The sequence below is a fragment of the Bos indicus x Bos taurus genome, chromosome 5 (genome assembly GCF_003369695.1).
Source record: "Bos indicus x Bos taurus breed Angus x Brahman F1 hybrid chromosome 5, Bos_hybrid_MaternalHap_v2.0, whole genome shotgun sequence".
In the NCBI taxonomy this organism is placed as follows: domain Eukaryota; kingdom Metazoa; phylum Chordata; class Mammalia; order Artiodactyla; family Bovidae; genus Bos; species Bos indicus x Bos taurus.
In genome coordinates this window covers 64,102,121-64,114,468 of record NC_040080.1, presented here as the reverse complement: position 1 = coordinate 64,114,468, position 12,348 = coordinate 64,102,121, and the positions used below count along the sequence as shown (strand labels likewise).

The 12,348-nt window shown below is 53.6% G+C and overlaps 1 protein-coding gene and 1 long non-coding RNA gene across 4 annotated transcripts; one reads left to right on the top strand and one right to left on the bottom strand.

Annotated features, from left to right (window-relative positions):
• The first annotated feature begins 1,355 nt into the window (after positions 1–1,355).
• STAC3 (SH3 and cysteine rich domain 3) lies at positions 1,356–7,521 on the top strand. 3 transcript variants are annotated; one of them, XM_027542328.1, is made up of 13 exons: positions 1,366–1,437; positions 1,542–1,570; positions 2,291–2,351; positions 2,612–2,879; positions 3,116–3,213; positions 3,428–3,500; positions 4,361–4,458; positions 5,793–5,859; positions 6,035–6,084; positions 6,349–6,434; positions 6,619–6,670; positions 6,760–6,897; positions 7,060–7,521. In XM_027542328.1, exons 3-13 carry the CDS (start codon positions 2,292–2,294, stop codon positions 7,156–7,158), a joined length of 1,089 nt encoding a protein of 362 aa, XP_027398129.1. In that variant the 5' UTR covers positions 1,366–1,437; positions 1,542–1,570; position 2,291; the 3' UTR covers positions 7,159–7,521. The 3 variants fall into 3 exon arrangements, with proteins under 3 accessions (XP_027398130.1, XP_027398128.1, XP_027398129.1); XM_027542327.1 differs by having other exon boundaries at positions 1,359–1,570; XM_027542329.1 differs by lacking the exon at positions 6,760–6,897 and having other exon boundaries at positions 1,356–1,570.
• Positions 7,484–10,247, bottom strand: LOC113892870. Its single transcript, XR_003511154.1, has 2 exons — positions 8,295–10,247; positions 7,484–7,692 (listed from the first exon to the last, which is right to left on the bottom strand). It is a non-coding gene; the product is annotated as an uncharacterized LOC113892870 (long non-coding RNA).
• Between the last annotated feature and the right edge of the window lie 2,101 nt (positions 10,248–12,348).

Sequence of the window (12,348 nt, the reverse complement as noted above, 5' to 3'; positions counted from 1 at the left end):
TGTCTTTACAAAGCTAACCCTGGTGTTCAACCAGTCAGACCAGGGCCGTTAAAGAGCCTGTTGACCCAGAACCATCCAGCAGCCCCTTCTCAATGTCACCCTCCCCTTAAAAAAAAAAAAAGAACAGTAGGTAGAAATGACATAGCACATTGCCATGGAAATCCCTGGGGTCTGGATAGCAGTCTCTCTAGCCAGCCTCCTCTGAAGTTAGTCTGACCCAACCTCTAACATAATCCTTTACTTCTTGCAGATACACAGGATAAAGCAACACGACATTATCGTCTCCAAATTACTCTCCTCTGAGATGGGAGTATCTCCTTTTTCAACCATGTCATAGCTCAGACTAGGAAAAGGCTGCATCCCTGTGAGATAACACTGCCAGATATATATTTGACCCCTTGGTTCATATGCCAGGGCAGCAGAGGAAGGAGATGGAATCAGGGAATCAGAATGACGAAGGAAGCTTGAGGCTTGGCCATCCTACCTCCAAGAGTTTGCAGATGGCAAAGGGCACATGACAGATGACAAAGACTCCCTGTGTGACAGCTGTTGCTTTCTGTCCAAGATTAACAGAACAATCTCTGTGATCATTAGACCCTCACTCCCCCAGAACCTCTCAAATGGAAGTCCCAGCCTGGCTTTTTAAAATAGCTTTTAGAATTCCATTCACCCTGAAGATAAGATTTTAGGGGGATAGGGGACAGATACCTCTGGGGCTACTGCAGGGAACAGAGCAGTATCACAGGTTCTTTACTCCCTCACAGAATAGCAGCAGGGCACTCTTCCAGCTTCCCCTGGATAGAAAAGCAATCAGCTGATTTTGAGGAGTTCTGAAAATTCAAGTTTCCCTTTCTTCACCAGTTTCCAAGCCCTTTCCTTCCTAAAGATTGGAGGCTAGATCAGTGCTTGAGGGTACAAAAACACGTGGCCACAAGACGACAGTGGCTGAGAGGCTGAAAGCTAGATTCCAGGGAGAGTAGAACTGGGGAGGTGTTTGGACCTTGGGATAAGGGGATGAAGAAGGCTGTTTATAATTCATCTTTACCTTTAGTTATTTAAAGTCATTCTCACGAGGGAATTCCTTGGCAGTCCAGTGGTTAGGACTCTGAGCTTTCACTGGGCCCAGGTTCGATTCCCAGTCGGGGAACTAAGATTCCACAAGCTATATGGAGCAACCCCCAAAATTCATGCACATGAGTATGCAGTATGGACAGTGCCTTCCTGAATTTAGCCAGTTCTGACCTGCACACCATAGATGAAAAGCTGGGCAACAGCACTCGGGGGGGTGGGAGGAGTTAGGGTCCAGCCCGCCCCGTGTCCAATTTCTCTGTGTCAGCTGTGTCGCTCAGCTGTCCACTTTCCTCTAGCCCTGTCATTTCAGCTCTGACACCAAGGCAAGAGGCTAGGAGGTCTACAAACACCGTCTGGGTAGCTGGTGTGAGTACAGAGGGTACTGGGGGGGCTTAGCCCCCAAGGAAGACGACCAGTCCTCCCCCAGCACCACCATCAAGATCACAGGGGCTCCCTCTTTTCCTCTGCAGGCTGTGAACTGACTTAGGGAATCCCAAACGTAAGTTGCCTCTTCATCCTCTTTCCGTTTCCAGGATTGCTCACCCAAGCTTCCCCAATCCATAGTCTATTCAGCTTCTTCATTTCTCTCCTTGTTTGTGAGTAGTTTGGGTTTTAGGAGTGAATTTATTATGCTACTCCAGGACAAGAGCTAGGATTGGAGGGTGGGGTGGGGGTGGGATCAGGAGAATGGAGCAGTAAGGGAAGGAAAGGCTCGTATTACTCTGAAAACTTAAAATAGCTGAAGCCTGAGGCAGGCTGGGAACTAGGCACTGGGCCCCCAGGGCTCACGAGAGAGCTAGAGGAGAACAACTGTCCTCAGCCCATCCCTCCACGCATGCTTGTGGACACACACATTAAACCTCTTGAAAGAGGATCTAGGAAGGTGTGTGTGTCACATTTCTGTTGCCCCAGGTTTCCAGGAGAAACAAAGTATCTGTAGGAAAATCCCTAAACCATGCAGCCTTGGGGCTGTAAACTTGGGTTGTCCCTCAGGGCAGAAGGATGCTTACTGGTTTGAGGAGCTAGTTGGGAAGTTCTTTAGTCTGCTGGGCTTTTCTCTGGCCCTCCCTGCTCATAAACCTTGTGAAAGGATCTCTTTTTAACCAAATTTCTCGAAAAGCCTCCCCTTCAAGGACCACCCTACTACAAGGGACAGGAATAAGGGAGGGAAGAATGGCAGCTGGGGATGAGATTTCACAGTGGGTCCAACTTCTTGCAGGATGACAGAAAAGGAGGTGCTGGAGTCCTCCTCTTTTCCATCAGAGACTCGGAAGGGTAGGGTGAGTCTGGGCCTCTGACCACCGGGGGTGGGGAGCTGGGGAGCCCCTGCAGCTTTTGAAGAAAAATGCTTGAATTGATCTCACTTGTATATGTTAAAATCTTACTTACTGTTAAAATGCTCAACAGCACCCGCAGCCCCCACACCCCCTAATCCCGGAGTGTGGCCCTTGTCCCAGGTAGAAAAATGTATAGATAGCCTCAGCCTTACCTACTCTAGAAAGCAAGACAGTTCTTTCAACACTGGATCTCCCTCCCTCAGCTACAGCGGCTGAAACAGTTATTCAGGAAGGAGTCTACAGGGACAAAGGAGATGGAGCTTCCCCCAGAGCCCCAGGCCAATGGGGAGGCAGTGGGAGCTGGAGGTGGGCCCATCTACTACATCTATGAGGAAGAGGAGGAAGAAGAGGAGGAAGAGGAGGAGCCACCCCCAGAGCCTCCTAAGCTTGTTAATGATAAACCTCACAAATTCAAAGATCATTTCTTCAAGAAGCCCAAGTTCTGTGATGTCTGTGCCCGGATGATTGTGCGTGAGTCACAAAGGGAAGTGGAGAGTGTGCTGTTGAAGGCAGGGGTCGGGGAAAGGGTTTAGGAGAGAAGTATTTGTCTTATCAGACAGGCTGTGGCAAGATCTGGCTCTAAGAAAATACTTAGAGACAGTGCTGGCTCCCAGACAGAAAGGGGACCTGGGAGCTAGAGTAGCAGCAGCCCTTCAAAGCGGGAGGGAAACCAGTAGCCTCACCCAGCATTCTCTCCATCTCCCAAGTCAACAACAAATTTGGGCTTCGCTGTAAGAACTGCAAAACCAACATCCACGAACACTGCCAGTCCTATGTGGAGATGCAGAGATGCTTCGGCAAGATCGTGAGTAGGCTCTGGGGAGCAAGAAAGTAGAAGGGAGGGGACATATGGCCAGCTTCCTCCTCTGCCAGCCCCTCCTCAAGTCATCCCACCCATTTCCCTGCTTTTTCTTCCTCAGCCCATCTCTCACTCCAAGAAGGGGCAAGTATTTGTGGGAGAGATGGGGTTCTGGGCCCTGCCTCGTATCGTTAATGTTGTCTCCTGTCCAATCCTACAGCCCCCTGGTTTCCATCGGGCCTATAGCTCTCCACTCTACAGCAACCAGCAGTACGCTTGTGTCAAAGATCTCTGTAAGTGCCCCGTATGGAACCTGAGGGAGTGGGAAAGCCTAGAGGTGCTTTCATCACCATCTCCAGATTTGGAAGCCAAATTCTGAAACATTCTATTTCCCATCGTTTTCACTCAATCTAGTGTTTTAGCCATCTTGGATACAAAGTCAGTATCCCCGTGTTTTATGGCTGGGGGAGATAAGATTTAGCTCTATATGGTAAGGAAGAGACTGAAACTTTCATCTGCCTGAATTCAAACTCTGTGCTCTTTCTATGCAAAGCCATTTGTAACCATGAACTACACTCTCCTCATCTCCTTATTACAAAATAACGCCAGGCTCAGGGCCAGATCAAGAGCTGTGGGCATCCTGGGAAGATTCATAATTTGGCACCCCTTAAAAATGTATTCATTGATAATTTGCTCAACCTTTATCTGGAGAAGAGACTGAACTCTCTGTGAGGAGCATGGATGGAAAAAAAGAACCCACTGCTGGTAGTACCCCAGCTTGCACATGCCACTCAGAGGAATAAAAGCCAACAGTAACACAAAGGACCCACTCTCCTTGAAAAGAGTGGTTCTGAGCATTCCCCAGCTCCCAAGCAACTTATTAGTAGAGTTGTCTTTCTAACAACATATAATGCTCGGCCTGGAAGGAGCGCGGATAAATATTTTTCTCCATCATATTTCCAGTGATGTCTTTAGAGTTCTTTATAAATTGATGATCTAGGTATACCCAGCTGACGCTTTTCTAATTCTAAACACACACACTCGGGTATCTATTACTCAATCCCATCTCTCCCTTACTTAGGTGGTCTCTTTTTCCTCCAAGCCTTTTCCTGCCTCCCCACTAATATCTCTTTTCTTCTTCCATTCCAACTAGCTTCTGCCAATCGCAATGACCCTGTGTTTGAAACTCTTCGCACTGGGGTGATCATGGCAAACAAAGAAAGGAAGAAGGGACAGGCAGATAAGAAAAATGTGAGCACCCAATCTTCCTACTGAGATCCGTTCCAGAGACCCCAATGAGCAGGTCCTGTCTCCTCTCTGGAAAGCTGACAAAAGTAGGAATCCTTTTCCCCTAAAACTGCACACAACCCGACAGACAAATTTCTGTGTGCAGTTTTAAAGGGCCTCAGTTTAGCATCTCCTTATAGCATGTGTTTACTCTAGGAACTCCCTTCTGAACTTGTCAGATTAACCACCATAATTCAACTAAAGGCTAGGACCTAGGCCTCTGGCATTGCCAGGCAACAGAAGCGATCTATGCTTTTGGATTTGGGAAGGAGAACTTGTCATGCCATTCTAGAACCCCATAAGGGCCCATGAAGACAATCTGTTCTGACTCATCTATCCTAAAGATGAGGAAACTGAGACACAAAGCTTGTGGCCAAGAGCACCTTCATTTCCTAGATTGGTAATACAATAGACTTGTATTCAGCTCAGCAAGGGATTTGTTAGCATATCCTTATATCTTTCTGGACAAGGATGGACTAATGTGGATAATGATCACAGTTAGATGGATTCGTAAAATTAGTTGAATGACAGCATCCAAAGGATCCTGGTCCTTTAGGGAGTTTCCAACTGTAGGGAGGTTTCTGATGCTTTTTGACCTGCTTTAGTCCTTGGTTCTCACCTATGGACATTTTTCTCACTGCTACAAATGAAGATATAAATGATATGTCCCATGAAGTTTGTAGGAAACCTATGAGGGAAAACTTATACACTGAATAATATATTCAAAAACCTTACAGACTAGCAGAAAGACCAAGAACTAATAATCCAAAATTTTTGTAAGGAAAAAATACCTAACTGTTCTTGGATCAAAAAAAAAATCAACTGCACAAAAACACAACTAGAGATCTGGCCTCAAAGTAGTTGATATGGAGGTTAGGTGCAAATTAGGGATTTCTGTGGAGTGAGCCATGACTTCTAAGGTACTATCAGTGTGATCTGACTGCTTCCAGAGAGGCTAGCCCACTCAGGTTCTATCGTCTTAAAGGAATTACAAAAATTGTGCTGCCTGTTTTTCTCTTACACACTGTAATATTTTGAAAAGCAGACATTACATAAAAGACAAGGATTTTTGCAAGGTAGTGAACTTCCTGTCACCTACATTCAAACACAATTTAGGTGGTAACCTAGCAGGATGTTTCAGAGCAAGTCCGTGCAGTAGGCAGGTGGTTGGCTAGATACTTCCTCCAAGGCTCCTTCCAAACCTGAGATCCTATTCTGTAGTTCTCTGGACTGACTTGACAGCCAGGGCAATGTGGGTTTTCAAGACAGCATCTTCCTAATGCTGGTGCCCTCTCCAGTCTCTAGCGGCCATGATGGAAGAGGAGCCAGAGTCTGCCAGACCAGAGGAAGGCAAACCCCAGGATGGTGAGTAACACCCACCTCTGTCCATTGAGATGGAGGAGGGCTGGGGCTCAGTCATGGCCCCAGGGATGGAGAGCCAAAGGGAGATAAGAGATAAGAGGCCCTGGAACAGAAAGGTAAGGGACTGAGGGCTACCGTCCAAAAGCCAGAGACAATTTGTCAGTGTTTCCCATTCTAGGAAACCCTGAAGGGGATAAGAAAGCTGAAAAGAAGACACCTGATGACAAAGTGAGAATCTTTTCTCCCTAAGGGGACCCCGGTCCTCTCCCCAACCCAGGTCTGACAGCACTCCCACATATTCTGTGGGTTCCAATCCTTAACCTGCCCTTTTCACCACCTCACCCATACACATGACCAACACATTCCTCTCAGTTCAGGGACACAGAAGAGAGGTGGAATGTAGCGTGTCTGGAAAATGTCCCTGCCTTGGCCTCCTGCCCCTCAGTGTGGGACAGAGGAGCCCTGAGACTCTTCACCCCCTTTCACCCTCAGCACAAGCAGCCTGGCTTCCAGCAGTCTCATTACTTTGTGGCTCTCTATCGATTCAAAGCCCTGGAGAAGGACGATCTGGATTTCCCGTGAGAGACCTTAGAATTGGGGTGGGGGTGTACTGGGAATGGAGAGGGAGAACCCAGTTCCCTATGGGAAAGGAAAAGGGGGGACTCAGGGCATGGAGCCTATTTGGGGCTGGACCTGGGCACAGCCAAGGGACCGAATGTGTAAGGTCCCTGAATCTCAGAGGCCCCTTCCTTCCTGTCCCAGGCCTGGAGAGAAGATCACAGTCATTGATGACTCCAATGAGGAGTGGTGGCGGGTAAGAGAGATGGCTAAGGCTCAGGTGGGACGTGGGTTGAGTTTAGAGCCTGAGACTGTGAGATTAATTCTTCCTACCACCTCCTCTAGGGGAAAATAGGGGAGAAGGTCGGATTTTTCCCTCCAAACTTCATTATTCGGGTCCGGGCTGGAGAGCGTGTGCACCGCGTAACCAGATCCTTCGTGGGGAACCGCGAGATAGGGCAGATCACTCTCAAGAAGGACCAGGTAGCTCTGGTGCCCCAACTCAAAGCCAGGCCCAGAGGCTCCTCTTCCAACTACACTCCTTTCAGATCGTAACTCATTCATGGGACCAGATTGGGCCTCCATGGCTTTGGGCTCCCTTGCTCAGCTCTTCCATTTTCTCTCCCTCGTCCTTTAATTCTTTAGATTGTGGTGCAAAAAGGCGATGAAACCGGCGGCTACGTCAAGGTCTACACCGGCCGCAAGGTGGGGCTGTTCCCCACCGACTTTCTGGAGGAGATTTAGGCGTGCTGACGCCTGCCAGTGGGAGATAACCCAAACCCCATTCTGGGCCGGCCCAGTGGAGGTTGGGGAGAAAAGGGGCGAAAGCAACTACATGGCTGGGTTGGGGAGGGCTGGGAAGGCCACCGAAACGTGACGGGGCTTCCAGGAAGGGACTGGTTCCCGTCCCCCTCCCCCGCCGAGGGCGTCGGATTCTTGGTGCCTGGAGCAGCCTCATTCGCAACCCTCAGGCCCAGCCTTTTTTCCCAAATGTGGCGGGGGCGTGGGGGTAGAAAGAATGCCTCTCTACTAGGGAGACGGGAGGGGTGGGGGTTTGAGACGAACCATCGAATATTGAGAATTTATTAAAGTTTTGACAAAAGTTAAGAAAAGTTTGCTGTTTAACTGGGGGCCGAAGGGGGAGGGAGGAGAAGCCCTCCGAAGGGGTGGAGATTCTTCCCCAGCAGTCTCCCCTCACTACCATCGAGTAACCCGAGACCCACCTGGGCTGAGGCTGGCGCGAGGTGGGGAGATAGACGCGTCCGCTCGGCAAGGCCTCTGTCGTCAATGAAGAAAGAGAGTCGGACTGAGGTCACGGTCCCCGCGCCCCTGCCGCTGGGAGCAGGATCCAGTAGCAGGGTAGCTCCCTAGAGCTCTGAGCGATTTCGCCGTGGGCAGCCCCTTGCCATTTTCGAACCTGGCTCAGTTCCGAGCTAGGCCGCCAGGGGGCGATGCAAGATCTCGGTTGAAGTGCGAGGGATGGGATGGGCGGGGGTCGGGGGGAGAGGAGAGAACTGGAGACACCAAGCTCGAGACCCTCGGCCTGGGAGGGGGTGGGGTGCGTGCCGTCTCCATGGCAACACTTAAATCCTCCGGGAACTGAGCTAGCGAGACCGGGGGGCCTAACCCCTCCCGCGCGGCCCCCGCCCCAGCCCTTAGCGACAGGTAGAGAGACAGGGCGCGGGGCAGACAGCTAACCGGCTCACGCGGAGCCTTCCCTGTGGTGTACCGTATGCAAATGTTATTATTTGCATATGTAAATATGCAAATATATCGGCCCCGGTCACGGTGGCAGGTGGCCGGGAGCCGGAAGGTGTGGGAAAGGGAGCTGAAGGAGATGAGGAGTTTAGGGACCTGGGAGCGGAACAGAGAGAGGCAACCTGGGGTGGTCCGCTGGAATGAGGCCGGCTGAGGGTCTTGAGCTTGATGGCGAGTGGGGGAGGGTCACCCTGGCCAGCCAAGAGATCCTCTTCTCGTCTGCTTGTTGTCTGCCAGGCCTGAGGTTGGCACCGCCTAGCAAGGTTGGCAGCGGGAGCCCGGGCACCATCTGCTGCTGGCAGGGGGGAGGGCAGAGGCTCAGCTGGGCTGGGGAAGAGGAGGGCCCCGGACGGGAGCGCCCCTCTTCCATCCAGAAGGCTGAGGTGCGTTGGGGGTAGGGAAGCACACGAGAAGACGCGTCTCAGAACCTAGTTTGGCTTCCTTTTCCCTTTGCCCTTGATTGTCCGGGATGCCTCGGGGCGGCGGCGGGGTTATAATGAAGAGTCAGGCAGCCCCTTTGAACCGCACTTGGGTTGGAACGGGAGTAGATCACAAGCCCCCATCTACCGCCGCACACCTTTTGCCCCCATTCCTCCTTAGGATCCACCTACCACCAAAGGGCGGAGGGAGCAGGGACGGCTAGGGCTTGGGTCGCAACTCTTCATCAAGAGGTCTAAGGGACTCAAAACCAGAGCTCCCCAAGATCATCGAGAGCACCCCCCCCCCCCAATGCTGAAGCAAAACCAATTTACTGGCTCATTGGGCGGCAGTGCTGGTGTGGGGGTACCGAGAAGCAGAGAGAGCTGCTGTTCTCTCCCCCTACACTCGGGGGGGGGGGGGCACCCTCCTCCCCCTCCTCCCAGAGCCGGCAGCTGTCCCTAATTAGAGCGGCGGTTTAATTGGATTTATCAGCAGTTAATAGGAAATTAAGCAAAGGGCCCGAGAGGGAGGGCGGGAGGAGCGGGAAGGCTGACTGTGCCGAGCTCGAAGGACAGGGTGCTGGGCTATCAGGGGTGGGGACACAAGGCCCATTTATAGCAATTGAGCACCTTGGTCACACCCTCCCCGCAGTACTTACCCCGCCCATTGAGCCCTGGCCCACGGCAGAGAGCAGGTCTCAAGAGATGGAGGCAGGAGGGACAGCGACCCTGTGTGAGCCCCCAGAGCCCCTTATCCCACTAGCAGCCGCCTGGGTGATGGATGATGCTGCCTCAGGCTGCAAAGGTCATAAGTCTGGGCCAAGGAGCTGACTGAATTGAAAACAGACGGAAGGAGGGTTCGGGTTAGGAGGGTCCAAGATAACCCACATCCTACCCCTCCCCAGGGCCCCCTGGCTCTGAGCAAGAAAAGTGCTCCTTGAAGTGAGAAGATTGGGCAGCACCAGGTGTGAGCCTGCCTCCTGGCTGTGTTGGGGATCCTGGCAGTCTCCCTCTGTAGCCTTGATACCCCTCTATGGCTCTCCTACCTCTCCCCCAGCTTTGGGGGTTGAAGCCAGCAGGGCTGGCTGTAGCCAGAGAGGCCTAAGGCCTACACCACTGGCTCTGGGGGCCAAGAAAGGAAGTTTGTAGGCAGTTAAGTAGCGGCTCAGTGTCCATGGCCCCAGGCATCTCCTGTCATCAGAACCTCATTACATGGCTAGACTAACAAGGCCTTCTTTGGGGATCCCAGTGACCTCTCAGAGGCAGCAGCTTCAGCATGGGTGGGTGTGAAACTCTGAGTGTGTGAGGGGTGCCTCTGTGCCCCTGCTGTGCAATGTATGTGTCTGCCCTGAAGGTGTGAGGTGTGTCTATCAGAGTCCCAGGTGTTGTGTGTGTGTGTGTGTGTTGATGTGTGTACCCCTGAAACTTGTGCCCTGGTGTGTGTCTGTGCCACTGTGTGTCTTGTCCCTATTCTGCTCCACCACCCCACCCTCTGAGGTTTTTGGCTGTCTTAGTCCCGGGGTGTCAGATGGGCATATGTGCTTTGATGTGTCTACGTGTCTGTGCATTCTTCACGCCTGCGTGTGCCCCACGTGTGGGCATTTCCGTGCGCCTCTGCCTGCAGGACCATGTAGTGTGAGAACCAGAAAAAGCCTCTGGTGAGTGTGTTGCTCCAGCGTCTCTGCCTGCAGGTGTGTGTCTCGGTGACAGCGCGTGGGCGTGTGCCTGGGTGTGAGCCGCGCGGCGGCGTGTATTCGAATGACAGTGTGACGCACGCACGCTCGTGTGTGTGTGTGTGTGTGTGTGAGCGCGCGCGCGTGTGCGTTCGCCAGGGTGAGTCCCTCGCCCCCGCCCCTACCTCTCCCTATTTCTATTCCTCTCTCCTCTCCGGGCGGGCTTGGCTCCGCCGTCCGCATCATCTCCATCCATTATTGAAGAAACAGCCGCGTCCGCTCCAATCACATCAACACCCCCCGCCCCCCTCCTTTCCGCTCGCCCCGCGTCCCCTCTGGGTGTTGGGGAGTTGGGAGCCGCAGCGCGGCGGGGCTGCAGCCGCAGCTCCTGCGAGCTCATGACCCTGTGCCCAGAGCCGGGCCAGGCACCGGGACGCCGGGGTCCCCAGCGGAAAGCGCTTTGCATAAACAGATGGCGCGGGAGTCTTTGTCTAGATGGTTCGCTCGCTACGAGGCTCCGGGCTCCTCGGCTGTCTGGCTGATGCAACCATGATCATCTCAGAGCCTCGGGACCCGGCGCCCTTAATAGCGGCAGAGGGGGGTTAGGGGCCCCGGGGCTCCCAAGCAGATGCTGGGCACTGTGTCTTCCCTCCCTAGCGCCCCCTCCACGCCCCACTGGTGCAGAGGGAAAGCGGAATCTGCGCCAAGGTGACGGGCGTGTGGAGGTGACCAGGAAGGGGACCCTGGGCAGAGCCCCAAGGTGCCCGCGGGCTGTCCCCCGTTGGACTGCTGCAGACCCCCAGGAGCAGCAAGCCAGAGAATAGGAATAGAACCAGGGAATGGGAGGGGGGAGAAAGACAGTGACAGAGAGGGAGGCATTTATAAAGAGAGACACGGCGAGGCAGATGTAGAGGAAAGGAGAAACAAACGCAGGGAGACGCAGAGAAACAGATGCAGGGGGACAAAGGCAGGTAGGGAGCTGCGGAGGGAGAGACAGAATGGGAAGGCAGAAAGAGACAGTGATAAGGCCTGAAGAAGAGAAGAGTCTCGGCGCTGAGACGGAGCCCTGGGCACCTGGGGCCGCCCAGCCCCGCAAAAGGAGCCAGCCTGAACCTGGGATGTCCGCAGCTGGCGAAGTGGGAGCTTCTGAGTTCCCTCTCCTTCCCCCACCTCGGCCCCTCCTCACAATGGATGAGTGGAAGTTGCTGGACCCACTGCCCTGGCGGCGGGAGTGGCGAGAGCGGCCGGCCGGCGGGACCCACACTCCTGGCAGTAACTTCCCAGCTCGGAAGCCGCGAGGCTCAGGGCCGCTGTGGCCCGATAGGGGGCGCCCGAGGCATCGCCCCTAAGAATTTGAGAGCAGCTCGGCCTCCAGGGGGCGCCCGCGCCCATGGCCCCGCGGCCTGCTCGCTCCCGCGAGTCCAGCTGCTTTTGAAGTTCAGCTCCACCAGAGCGCGGATTAGTGTCCTGTGCGGGTTAGCTTTGAGACAGATCCCAGCGGGACCCCCGCCTGCCCCTGGCCACGCCTAATCCGCGGCTAATGACTTCTGTCTGCTCGGTCAGCGTAGCCTGAGTCCTTCTGGTGGGAAGAAATGAGATCTGGAATTCAAGGAGTTCTGAGTCTCAGTTCGGCCCCAGGGACCAAGATCCAAAGACGGAAGGAGCCTTAGAAATAGGGTCACAGACAAGGGGTCAGAGACAAGTACCAGAAGCAGATGAAGGGTCAAGGAGCCCCGGAGAGGCAGAAGCAATAACGTAGTAAGAAACTCGAAAAGCAAGGGCGGAGGCCCAAGGCAGGAGGATCACCGGGGCTGCCAGGAAAAAAGCCGGGAGGAGAGCCTGGAAAGCGCGAGGCGCGGATCACTGGGACTCAGAGAAAGGGCTCCGCAAGAAAGGTGAGGGCCCAAGAAGCAAAGGGGCGCGGCACCGGAGCCAGAAGTCCCTATCACTCCAGCTGTGCCACAGGAGTCACATGTGCAGCCCAGCTGTGCGGCCCCTCGAGCTCGAGCTCCAGAATTGATTTTTAGCCCCAGAGACTGGAGGGCTACGGGGCACAGGTGAAAGGACACCTCAGCCCCTGACCC

What these genes read in the sequence shown, in the direction of transcription:
- STAC3 (XM_027542327.1), top strand. Translation starts at nt 2,292, where the DNA reads ATGACAGAAAAGGAGGTGCTGGAGTCCTCCTCTTTTCCATCAGAGACT. An exon ending in GACAGGCAGATAAGAAAAAT is followed by an intron (nt 4,459 to 5,792) that starts GTGAGCACCCAA and finishes TGCCCTCTCCAG; the next exon opens with TCTCTAGCGGCCATGATGGA. An exon ending in CCAATGAGGAGTGGTGGCGG is followed by an intron (nt 6,671 to 6,759) that starts GTAAGAGAGATG and finishes CACCTCCTCTAG; the next exon opens with GGGAAAATAGGGGAGAAGGT.